This window comes from Alligator sinensis, unplaced genomic scaffold (genome assembly GCF_000455745.1).
Source record: "Alligator sinensis unplaced genomic scaffold, ASM45574v1 scaffold29_1, whole genome shotgun sequence".
In the NCBI taxonomy this organism is placed as follows: domain Eukaryota; kingdom Metazoa; phylum Chordata; order Crocodylia; family Alligatoridae; genus Alligator; species Alligator sinensis.
This window is the reverse complement of record NW_005841933.1, coordinates 603,661-616,210: the sequence shown is the minus strand read 5'-3', so window position 1 is coordinate 616,210 and position 12,550 is coordinate 603,661. Positions and strand designations below refer to the sequence as shown.

Here is a 12,550-nt window from a genome sequence, read left to right as displayed (position 1 = left end):
GGGAAGGGAGAGGGAGGAGGAGAGCTTCCAGGGCTCTGCAGCACTGGAGATTACTCTGTCTTTGGAGAGAGGCACTCACTCTCTTAGGATTATTGGATGGCACCTAAAACTTGATCGGAGTATTCTGCAATGGAAAATCTGCAGCTCAGATTAGCCAGGCATGCACACATTTAAGTCAAATGAGGAATAACTTTACAAGGGTCATTTCATGTCTTTTTAATTCTCAGTCCTGATTTCAGAAAGGGACCAAAGGAATCTAAGTTCTAGAGATAATTATCCTACAGAACAAGGGGACAGGGAAGTGGAACCCATTCAAGAAAGTTCCAGCAAGGAAGAACCCACCCATATGCATAACACTACACTCACATGGATGGAAGGAGAGTTCTTCCTCAGCACCAGAAGGTAAATTAAGTTGGTCAAAGTGGGTTTGTTTGTTGCAATCTATATCTAAGTAAATGGTATATACTCATCCTTCAGGTCAGTTTAGAACTGCCCATAAATTATGTGGGACCCTGCTGGGGAGATTTTTATGCAGAATGTGTATGGAGTGAACAGGTCTAAATAGAAAGCACAGAGAAGGAAGGAAGGAATTTATCTGGAGCATGTATGTGAATGGATGAAGTCATATAGGACACTGGCTTTGCACTGGGTTTACTCCCAGCTCTGCCACTGATCTGCTTCTTGACCTTGAGCACTTTAATTTCCTGGGATTCACTTCCCCTCTTAATATTTTATTGTAAGATCTTCTGGACAGGGAAGTCCTAAGCTAGGCAGCCTTTTAAGCATTACAGTGATAAGATGACCTTAATAAATATCACACCTCTTGATAGAGCTTATTGTGTATACTTCTACCCCAGTCAGCAGTAAGTTGAATAATTTTCAATTGCAAGCTCTTATGTATATCATCTCCTTTGGTTCAAGCTGCCTCACACAGCAGCCACATCTACACGAGACACTGACTGTACAGTTGTTACTCCGCAGTCACAGACTCTCAGAAGTTTAGGGCTGGAAGGGATGTCGTGAGATCATTGGGCCCAGCCCCTCTGCTCTGGGCAGGATAACTCCAGCAAGGTGCGTGTCCAGTCTCTTTCTGTGCCTGCACCCCACTTCCCCCTGCTGGGAGTCTATTCCAGTCTGGTCACACGAACCACGAAGAAGTTTTTCCTTATATCCAGTCTGAATCCTTCGTCCAGGAGTTTATGACTCTTGCTTCTGATTTTCTCCTGGGGTGCTTTGGTGAATAGTTGTTCACCTAGCCTCTGATGCTCACCCCTGATGTATTTGCAAGCTGACACCAAATCCCCCCTAAGTCTTCTCTTTTCTAGGCTGAACGGTCCCATATCTATCACCCTTTTCTCATATGGCTTGCTCTTCAGGCCTCTAATCATACAACTGGCTGTTCTCTGGACTTTTTCAAGCTTCTCCACATCCTCCTTGAAGTGTGGTGCCCAGAAGTGGATGCTGTACTCCAGCTGCAGCCTCATCAATGCTGAGTAGAGCGGGAAAATAATTTCCTTAGTTTTGCTTGAGATGTACCAGCCGATCCATGCCAGCATATTGTTTGCTCTGCTAACTGTAGCATGACACTGGTGGCTCATATTCATTTTATGATCAATTATGACCCCCAGGTCCCTTTCAGATGTGGTGCTAGCTAGCATCGCAAAAGCCTGTAAGTTTGTCATGGACTTTTCCTCTTCGGATGGAGCAATTTACGCTTCTCAGTGTTGAACAGCATCTGGCTCTGGTCCGCCCATCTAACTTATCTGCCTAGGTCCATATGGATCGTCAGCCTAACCTGATGTGTGGCCACACTTCCTCACAGCTTAGTGTCATTGGCAAACTTTGCCAGGGTGCTTTTCACCCCCACATCCAGATCACTGATGATGTTAAAAAGCATTGGTCCAACTACTGAACCTTGGGGGACCCCCACTGGCTACCTTTCACCAGGTCAACACAGATCCATGTATTAGTTTCTCTGGGTCTGACCCTGCAGCCAGTTTTCCACTCATCTGACCACTGAATTGTTGAGCCCATAGTCCCCTACTTTTACCTTCAGAGCCTTATGAGACACCAAGTCAAAGGCCTTCCTAAAGTCCAAGTAAATGATGTCGACCTCATTTCCCTTATCCAGGTGGTGAGTAACCTGGTCGTAGAAGGAGATGAGGTTAATCAGTCATGACCTACCCACGACAGAACCATGTTGGCTGTCGCTCAAAATTTTGCCTTCTACTAGCTTATTGCATAAACAAGTATATTACTTTATATTTATTAGTATAAGCAAGTACTAAATGACTCTGCAGTAACCAGAGTTACTGCACAGTAGCACTGTGGAATGGCTTTTTTGTGATGCTGACTGCACAGTAGCTCGTGACTACTGTGCAGTAGCATTTCATTGCGTTCCTGCCACATGATGCTACTGTGCAGTAGTCATGAGCTACTGTGCTGTCAGTGTCTCATGTAGACATGGCCAGCTTGTCCAGCTTAGAGTGCCATGGGTGTATTCTTTTACGTCAGGCATTAGAATACAGACTCATGATTTTGAATATTGTATTTTTTTTTTTGCTTTTTTTGTTTCTCAGAAAGGGGAGAAAAGGGTGAAGGGGATGAAAGCTCATTAAAATTGTTCAAGAAAGAGTTGGAAACAATCCAGATATATCAGCTCAAGTAGTAACTAGTGAGAGTGCCGTCGAAGTAAGAAAAATTCAGCATAGTTCCTCCTAGCTCAGGCACAAGGGTTTGTACTTGGTGAGTTCTTAGTATCCTATTAGACTTGCAGGGATATGCTTTGATTTTCACATGCAGTGCTATGCATAATTCACACTCAACAAGCCAAGCCACTAATTGGTTAAGTTTGCTTTGTCTGGCCACCAGTTGGCAATACAAAAATGCAAAATAGATCCCTTTCAGGATGTTTATTTTCACATCCTTCCGAAACTGATAACTTGCAATTGCAAAATAATCCTTCATGTGTGGCATATTAGTTCCCATTTTTCATGGTTTCATATCTTAATTGTTTCAGATCTTACTGGTTTTAAGATTAGTGTCAAATGTTTCCCTTTTGTGTAAATTCTATTGTCAGGCTAGGTGACGATTTTATTTTTAAACAATAACTCAAGAAGTTCACTACTGAATCAGCAAAATATTAACTTTAACAAAAAAGAAATCGCTATACAATGACAGAGTATAATTTCTTATCGTTAGAAAGGATATTAACTGAACTGTGCTTTATTTAATAACCAATACTCAGTAAAACTGGACAAAAAAATTCCAATGAGAAATAATGTTGTTACTGGTGTGTTGCATCTGGTAAGAGCATCACAATTCTTCAGTAATATTATTTTTAACACAACTTACAGGATTTATATTTTCCAGTACAATTACCAGGGTACTTTTATCAGCATTTCTAGCAACAGGAATAATGCTGTTTCATGCAAACACAAGACTTTTGATTTTTGAAGTGAGGGATGGCAACATCCCTACGAGTCAGTTAGTAAGTGTTATGCATGCTTACAGATGATGAACTGAGGCATAGTGTGAAAGTGACCCAAGATCAGAGAGAAGGCAAACAGCACTCAGAATTACAACTCAAACATTACTGTGTCCTGGGCACTAGACCAGTGCTCTCTCATAGCTAAAACTAAAAATCTGTTTTGTAGTAGGATATAGTTGAATTTTATAGCTGGAAACATAGCTGCTGATTTATTTATTTTTTTGAGGCACAGACAACCCATGAGCAGGAGTTTACCTTTTTATACAGTATATTGCTGCTTTTAAAAAAAATCTGCTCCTTTAAAATGACTAGGTTATTTGTATCACCGATTCCCAATGAACGTTAATATGCAAGCATTTTCAGGACACTGTATAGGTAGGTACTGAGTATGGTAACAAGTATAACTTGGTAAATGACTGTACTTTAGACTCGTATTATGTACTGTGTGCACAAAACTATATTCACTTTTTAAAACGAAAAAAATACAAATCTTCTGAAGGCAGTGAAATGCCTATAACAGTTTAAATCAGAAAAAGCGAGTTAAGCCTGAGGCTATGTTTGATTTAACATCTTACCTGTAGGTACTGAAGTTAACCTGTTTCTTAAATCAAGTGGCCCAAGACCACTTGAGACAGAAAGAAGCATTATCTTGGCAGAAGGAGATAAGACTCAATTCTAACATACCTCTGAATTGCCTACTTTTTGGGGTAGCTATGGATGTTAAAACCACACTCAAATGTTATTTTAACAGTTATCTGTATTTAAACTATTCTTCCACTAAAACATCACTATGTAAATAGACCCTCATCCCTTTATCTTGACAACTATCTATAGTGGACTTCACAGACTAAACTCCATTTACGATAACAAAACTAGACCATTAGCACAGCCTGTTCCCTTCTGCTACAGAAATTTCCTTTTCTCATGCAATGTATTGCAGCAGATCAGAAGCTACCTCCTGTCTTCTCTCTCTCTCTCACGCACAGATTTGTTATTTACCACTTCGAGCAGGATCTTTTGCATTCATTATCTAAAAAAAATTTACAAAATCAGAGTCTGCTGATAGTGTACTATACCGAAAATGGGTACAATATGTAGAAATCCATGTGAATGAGTCAGATCAGTCAGTGGTACTCAGTGCTCATGTATTTGGCCACAGTTCTCATGACCCCAAAGCCTCCTTCTATATAATTAATTCTGCATATACAGCATGTTTGGCCCTACATATTTGTTAACTATGTTTTTCCTATTCTAGCAGTGGTATAAAACTTTGAGTTACAGCAGTAGAGGACATTTCAGCAGACACAGTTTTAGTAGTATTTCATCTTGGAGGGGCTTTTCTTCCTTGTGGAAACCAGTGCAATCCTATGACTCTACACTATACTCCTTGCGCTCCCAAACCACCACTTTTTAGTGTTTGTTTGACAGGTGCAAAAAAAGGCCTCTGGAGACCCATCAGACAAACCCTTCATTATGTGAGGAGCACTTACTCAAACAAGCAGTCCCACAGGATTTCATTTAAAAATCAATAAGAGTTTACTTTACTAGGGGTTGAGTAAGGGCTTCATGATGTTACCATAAGCACCAATCTTTCAAAAGGGATATTGTGAAGAAGACCTTTATGTCCATGTGCAGTCAATGAATAGATACCACAAGGACTTAAGGATCAACTTCTGCAGGATGTTGGAAAGAATATTCTGACGTATAAAGAGAATTTCCACAGGAAATCTTTCTCCCAATTTTTCAGTTTTGTTTTACTCATTTCTGGTTTTGCACAATACTATGTGCTCAGCAGGGCATGAACTACAGGCCTGCCGCTGCTCCCACTGAAGTCAGGTCCTTTGCAGTACCTGTAATATTCACTACAGTCCAAAATTTATAAAAGCAACACAGATAAAAGTTAGAATAATCAGGGGCATATTAAGCCCATGATCCACTAAAATAACCAGAGAAGTTACAATTTACCTACGAGCACATTATTAATTTTAAAATTAGGAGAAATAATGTAATTCTCTGAAATTTTAAATAGGGGTTAAGGAATAAATATTGTTAGATATATTTTTCCAAGATTTAATTTGTGACGTGCACTAAAATGAATTATTCAATTGCATTTTTTAAAAATAAATTGCACTGAGCAGCACTTTTTTTTTTTTTTTTTTAAAGGGACAGGCAGCGGGACACTGAGAAGCACAATGAACAGACATAGAAAGCAGTTTACTTGTGGAGGACGGTTAGGCGGTGTGCTTATGAGAGGTGCTGGGCCCATGGCAGAGGCTGCATTCAAGCTCCTTTCCCTTTCGTCCTGGTAAATTCGATCTCGTTCAGCTTCTGGCAGCTGCAAGAAGTTCTGCATAGCCCGAAGGTTTACCAGTAAGGACTGCGAGGCAGTCTTGGGATCCTCTTCCTTTCGGAGGATTTCTGAAAGCAAGCCCTGTGGGGGTGGGAAGACAGATGCTGAAGAGTTAGCCTGTGCGAGCTTTGGAAAAAATGTGCTCTGCAAAGCCATTCCTAATCTTTCCTTTTTTCCTTTCCACTGAGTTTAAAACATCCAGTCAAATGTATCTGCTCTGCATAGGAATATATTAATGACAATTTAGGTAGTGGAGAAGAGAGCCTCAATTGTATTCTTAATTTTATTAAGCATCTGCTTTACATACAACATAAACTGATTCTGCTTAATTGGTCTCTTTCCTTTTACTAGCTTAACTTGCCATGGAATCTTTCAGTCAGACAATCACAAGAAGTTAAGAATAAGTGAAATTCACATAGAGCAATGGCATTAGATTATGTAGTTCTCATGCCAGCTAGACAAAGACTGCAGTTCACTCTAGAGCAATGGAAAGCTACTTCTAGAAACTCAGGCAACGCTTTGAAAGAAAGTGATATTTGAAAACTAATCTCAATGGATTAACAAATAATGCTCCTAAAGCACTGGTTACTGATGAAGATTCATAGTTATTATATGTCAACATTTCCCTCCCAAATAATAAAAAAACCCCATAATCACCACCAAATGGACTTTTCGATTTAATATCTGGAAAACTGAAGTGACGAAAGTCCACTATGTGCAATAGGTATTGTTCTGAAAGGATCATGGCTTCAACTTTAGTGAAGAAAGGAGAAATTTCCTGGAGAAATGTTTTAGCATTAAGGGAGGCTGAGGTGGGCATGGTTGTGTGACGAGTTCTGTAGTAGTTACTTAAAACAGTATGTGGTATGTGGATTGCAATGAGGATGAGGAAACTTTCCTGAGTGCTTGCAATGCAACTGACAAACTAAGTGAGACGAGGGTCTGCTGGGGCACACATTGCTAGCTTTGCTACCATTGCCAATGTTAGGAAAAGCAATGTCTCTTTTTCCTCCCTAATCCTCCTGCCCCATGCTCTGCCCATATCTTCTTAATGCAAGATCAGACTGCTTCCAAAATGGTGTCTGATTTATTAGTGTCTTATGGTCACCCATGTAACTGTTTCATCAAACAGCTCCAGCATTTGGGTTCCATCTTCTCAATCCACCAATAGTATCAACCAATGCTTCTCTGTCTTAGTTTTCAAAGTCCATCAGACATATGACATTAGAGATTAAGACATTTAATGTTTTAAGGTGAGATTTTTAGACCAAAGGACAAAAGCAATACAGGGGATGTATAATAGGAAGGAGATGGAAAGCTCAAGGATAGGCAGGAAGCAGATTGTGGGAACAGCGATAAGATGTCCAGCCACTAGCTCAAATGACAACATGCTGGTTCCAGTAAAGCCATTTGTGCTAGGGACAGACATTACACACAAACCAGTTTAAGCGATCAGAAACTGGTTTAAATCTGTAACAGAACAGATGTTCAGTGTACATAAACCAGTTTCAAAATGGCTGAAACTGGTTTAAGATAAACCTGGTTGAATATAGTATCAGACTTAACTGATTTGGGTTAAACTAGTTTATGCAATGTCTGTTCCACACCTCTTCCTGGTTTAAGTTAAACCAGAGTCCTCCAGCATCCCGGATGCCTTGCAGCCCTGGCTGGGCTGCACTGGGCTGTGTTGTCTACTCCAGAGAACAGGGCTGGCCCCACCCCTCTGCTCCCTAGCCAGAGCTCTGACGTAAACTGCAGGCACAGTAGGGTCCCCCTGCCTGGCCCCCTCCTCGCCACTCAAGTAGGGATCCCCGCCCCATATCCTATAGCATAGACTCCAGCCCCACAGACTCTAGGCATGTGGTATGCTACCTAATGCTGAGAGAGGTAGAGGGAAGGCTGTGTGTGTGTGTGTGTGTGTGTGTGTGTGGGTGTGTGTGTGTGTGTGTGTGTGTGTGTGTGTGTGTGTGTGTGTGTGTGTGTCCAGTTTCATTGGGACAGGCAGACAGAACAGTGTCCACTTAGAGCTTTTTGGAGCTAATCAACAGGTCAGCTGGCAATGTCCCTCCTTCCTTGGAAAAAGCTGTTTAAGAGCTTGAATTAATGAGAGGCTTTTGTTTTGTTGATGGGCTGATAAACAATGTGTTATTATCTTTTTGCTGGCTCCTGCACCTGTCAGGTTTGCAGACAGTATGAAGAAGCAGGGACAGTGAGATTGTAAAGCTTAGTATCATCAACAGATGCATGCAATGTACACATCACTTTTGTCTCAGAGTGCTAGCTGGGGGCTGGCAACACTTTGGCCCTTGAGCAGCGAGAGGGGAAAAGACTGGGACGGTGCAGGCAGTGTGGGGGTTTAAACCTCTTCCTAATATCAGAGGTCCTGCCAGGGCCTGGCCATGCCCCACCTCAGGTCACCACTGTGGAAAGGGATGGCAGGCTGCTCTAGCATCCCCCACCGTCTAGCCTGAGCTACTTCAGGCATGTGCATGTATTTCCTCAGTCCAGAGGGAATGTCTGTACAGTTGCAAACTGATTCAATCTAGACAGGTTAGATTAATCTGCAAAGATTGAATCAATTCAGGCTCAGGCTTTTTGAATGTCTGGTCCCTAGCCTTGGAGTTGATTCAGCTCCCAACCCCAAAGAACACCATGTAGAATTTCTCTCATCCCTGACCCTTTCACCCCACAGGCTTTGGAGTGAGTGAGTGAGTGAGTGAGTGAGTGTGTGTGTGTGTTGGGGGGGGGGTGGGGATTTTTGCAAGATTTGGCAGCATCTACCACAGGGGTTCCCAAACTGTGGTACATGTACCCCTGGGGGTATGCAAGACATCTCTTGGGGGGGTAAACAGAAGAAATTGTGTAATGGCAGATTTAATTTTCATTATAATAGTTGGCATTAAGGGCTTAAAATATAAAATGTATGCTGGTAGGGGTACATGGGCACCTGGTAAATCTGGAAGCAGGAACACAAGAAGAAGTAGTGTGGGAACCTCTGGTGTACCACTAAGGTAGAACGTCAAAATATGGGCAATGATTTTGGCCAGGTTATAGGAATATTATTTTTGATGTTTGGACTCAAGAATACCCTTTGCTAAAAGTAAGTGTAAGAAATTTCCATTTGTCAATTTGCTAAAAATCACTGAATTCTTTGAAAACAAAACAACACCAAAAACCAAAAAAACCCATTGCTCTGAATGCCTGTTAGCAGTGGGTCCACTCCCCAGTACTTCAAGGATTTTAAAAAAAGGTTTAATTGCTATTGTAGTTTATCTAGATACAGCCATTTTCAGCACACATTAAGTGTGCTTGGGATGCTCATATATGCTTTCTGCAACAGCCCTGAAAAGGAGCATACGTATGATAAATAAAGCGTGATACTAGTGGATTAGCCAGGAGTACGACATAAAACGTGCAGCTGACAATTCCTTGTCAACAAAGGGTCAGTCATTTTACTACAGAAGTTGTATCTTCTGAGGCAATAAGTATCATAAATAGAAATTTTTAGGCATAATCTAGCCAAGAAAATATTTGTTCACGTAGCTATACTGGTAAACTCTCCTGGCATAGCTGCAGCTTATACTAGCTGAAGAATGACTATTGCTGGCAAAACTTATGACACCTTATGCTTCCTGAAGTCTCCTCATACCATCTGATGAAGTAAGATGCTGCTCACAAAAGCTTAAGCATCTATAATTTAGTCTATAAAGTGCAAATCTACCCTGCTTTCTACCAAAATAAGCTGGACGAAGAAAAGAGTCTTTAGTCAATAAAAGTGTTTCTTCATGAAGACTCTTAGTGGTTATAAAAAAAAGGATAAAAAAACCCAACACACACACACTCTCTCTCACTCAATACTATTGCACTGTTAAAAATGTTAAGCATAGGTTAAGTATATGTCTTTAGCATTGGTTGTGAAGACACCAGTTAACACAGATTTCCAGGAATTTCAAATCTCAGGTCATATGAATACAGACATACCAACAGTGTGTATGTGCATGTGTGTGGGGCAGGGTGGGGGGAGAGAAGAGGGGGCACTGTCCCACAGCCCGACTCCATAATACATGGCTTTAGCTTGTGTTACTAGTATTTTTCTTTTCTGAGCACTTCAAAATTTTGTCATATCCTTTTTAGCTGAATTTTAACCAGCAAAACTCCAGAAATGTGCATTAAACCCAGCACTTTGACAAAGGGTTACCATTAATTTAACATATTTTAAGTACTTTGTCAAGATGCAATTCTTGGTGTGCTCTCCTGATAGCATAGTTAAGTCTGTCTGAACACTAAATGCAGTTTTTCATGCCTAACTAATGTTGGTTACCCTGAAAGTACCATTTTTCCCTTACAGCAAAAATGAATTTTTAGACATTACCAAGTTTACAAAAGGAAAAAAAAAAAAAATGAGTTTACAAGTCATCACAAGTATAATTCATTACTAATTGCACAAAAATGTTCAATAAATATTATCTGTGCTTTCAAAAGCTAATTATGAATTCTTTAAAATGGGAGATAAATGAAAGTGTCTGCCAACATGAAAAAAAAATTGCCTGTCTGGCCCCCAGTTAGTCTCCTCTTTGAATGTAATCACTGATTCAAATAGATTTTATCAGCCTCACGGAACTTCAAAGCTCCCTGAAGAAAAATTTGATTTGCTAAAACCTCCCCAAAATATGCAGAACATCCTTGAATGCTATCTGCCTCCATTGCAGTGTGCTTAAATCACATGTCCAGGTGGAAGATTATTTGCAAGCTCCACCCACAAGTTTGGATCCCTGCCAAGTAAGTTATAAGCAGACACATTTATCTATGTTACTTAGTAGTAAGCGGAGAGCTGTCATGATAGTGTAATAGCACCTTTTTACCTTTTATTCAATAGTGATATGGATAGTGTGCTTTTTCTTAAATTACACTACGAAGAATTATATGAACACAGTGGCAATTTCTGTTATACTTAAGCAGGCAAATTTCCCTCCACCACATAATTTACAGAACTCAAATTCAATAAAACATTACATGATGGTCCATTACTGTTATCAATTTTGAATAATCCATCTTCATTCTTCATTTTACTGGAAAATAAAAGCACGCCAAAGACAAAATGTTAAAAAAAAAAAAAAAAAAAAAAAGCAGCCTAGCAAGGTGATCAGTGTAAACTCAAATTGTGCTTTAAAATTACAGTATGCAGTTTACTGCATCCAAATATTCTTCCTTAAAACAGTAATTGCCAAGAATTAGTATGTGCATAGTCTTAAATATCTAGAAGGTTTCACATTAAATGTGAAAAAGTAATAAATGAATGAATGGCATATAAAGAGCTGATATTTTAAGTAAAACCATATAATATGGGTGGAATGGAGGTAAGAAGGACTTCCAGCAAAAAGACATTAAGATATGTTCAAAAATCAGATTGTCACCCTATAGAAAATACACATTCAGACATGGCCAAAGCAGCAAAGCATGCCTCCCTCTTTGTGCAAATAACTTCTAATTGATGAGAAGAATGTGTGAGCTTTGCATTTACCTCAGCACTGCAAAAATCAGGGCTCATGCAATGTATGCTATTGTTGCCAGTATACATAAAGAGAGAGAGGCAATTCAAAGTTATTAGTCACAGCAGTGGTTAGAATCGTAACACACGGCTTGTACAGTATTTACTACTGTACTATATACAGGGTTAAATTTATGCCTTCAAGTGAAATGGCAGACTGGTTTGTGCAAAACTGAGCTTTGAATTGCCTGACTTGGGTGTTTTTGTTTGCAAACACATGAATGGTTACAGTAAAACTGAAAAAGAAATGTGAAAAAAATTTAAATGACTGCATAGTGACTCTCAAGATTGGCCCTGAGGTGGGTAGACAGAAAGAAGAAAATGAGGTAAAAAGGTTTCCATCTAACAAAAGGTGATAAAAAAGCTACTCTATCCTATCCTTCCTCTTCCTTATAGCATAAAAGGTATGGCTAGACTGCACTGCAGTCCAGCATCCCCAGCTGATGGGCAGCCATTTATGACTACCTTAGCCCTAAGTATGCTCTAAACCAGCGGTTCCCAAACTGACAGCTTGCACACCACCAATTTAAAACAATACAGCCTTCAGTACCACCACCACATTTTTGTCACATAAAGTAATTATAATAAATCTGTTAATGCGTACCACTGACACATTGTCGGTGGTACGTGTAGCACAGATTGGGAACTGCTGCTCTAAATTATAATACGTCCTGGCAGGGTTCAAGGAACCACAAGTGACTTCTCTGTTGCTCCTCCATCTCCGTTGAAGACAGATGACACAAAGACAGAGCCTAGCCTATGTATTTCACTGGAAGTTCAAACTGTGCATACACACACCACCATATTTCACTTGAATAAAATCTTTAAAACATTCATTTAACCTGCTAGCAACTGAAACAAAACTATTTTTATTTTAGGGCAAATATCCCAACCACATCTAGACAGCTATGGCTGGGATAAAATTCCCATCAAATCCTGGGTAAATTAATATTATCTTTTTTATGGGGCACTACAAATGGACCAAAGGGATGGAAAATCTCTCTCTCTGCAGGCAGTGGGCTAGAATATTGCCTTATAAAGGAAAATTCTAAACCTCAGGCCCACTGTACACTGAAGCTCTCCTCACAGGAGTACTATGAATTTCTAGCAGCAGAGACGCAGGCAACTGGTAAAAGAGGCTGGGGGGGCGGGGGGGGGGGGG

General features: G+C 40.2%; 1 protein-coding gene across 8 annotated transcripts in view; it reads right to left on the bottom strand.

Moving 5' to 3' along the window:
* SATB1 (SATB homeobox 1) overlaps positions 1-12,550 on the bottom strand; it is a 108,269-nt gene that overhangs the window by 37,284 nt on the left and 58,435 nt on the right. For 7 of the 8 annotated variants that reach the window (XM_014517941.2, XM_025198945.1, XM_014517940.1 and 4 more), the window contains one exon: positions 5,709-5,921. The exons of the other annotated variant lie outside the window; for it this stretch is intronic. In XM_014517941.2, the coding sequence (XP_014373427.1) occupies positions 5,709-5,921 (213 nt within the window). The remainder of the gene's footprint in view (positions 1-5,708; positions 5,922-12,550) is intronic. 8 annotated transcript variants of the gene reach the window in all.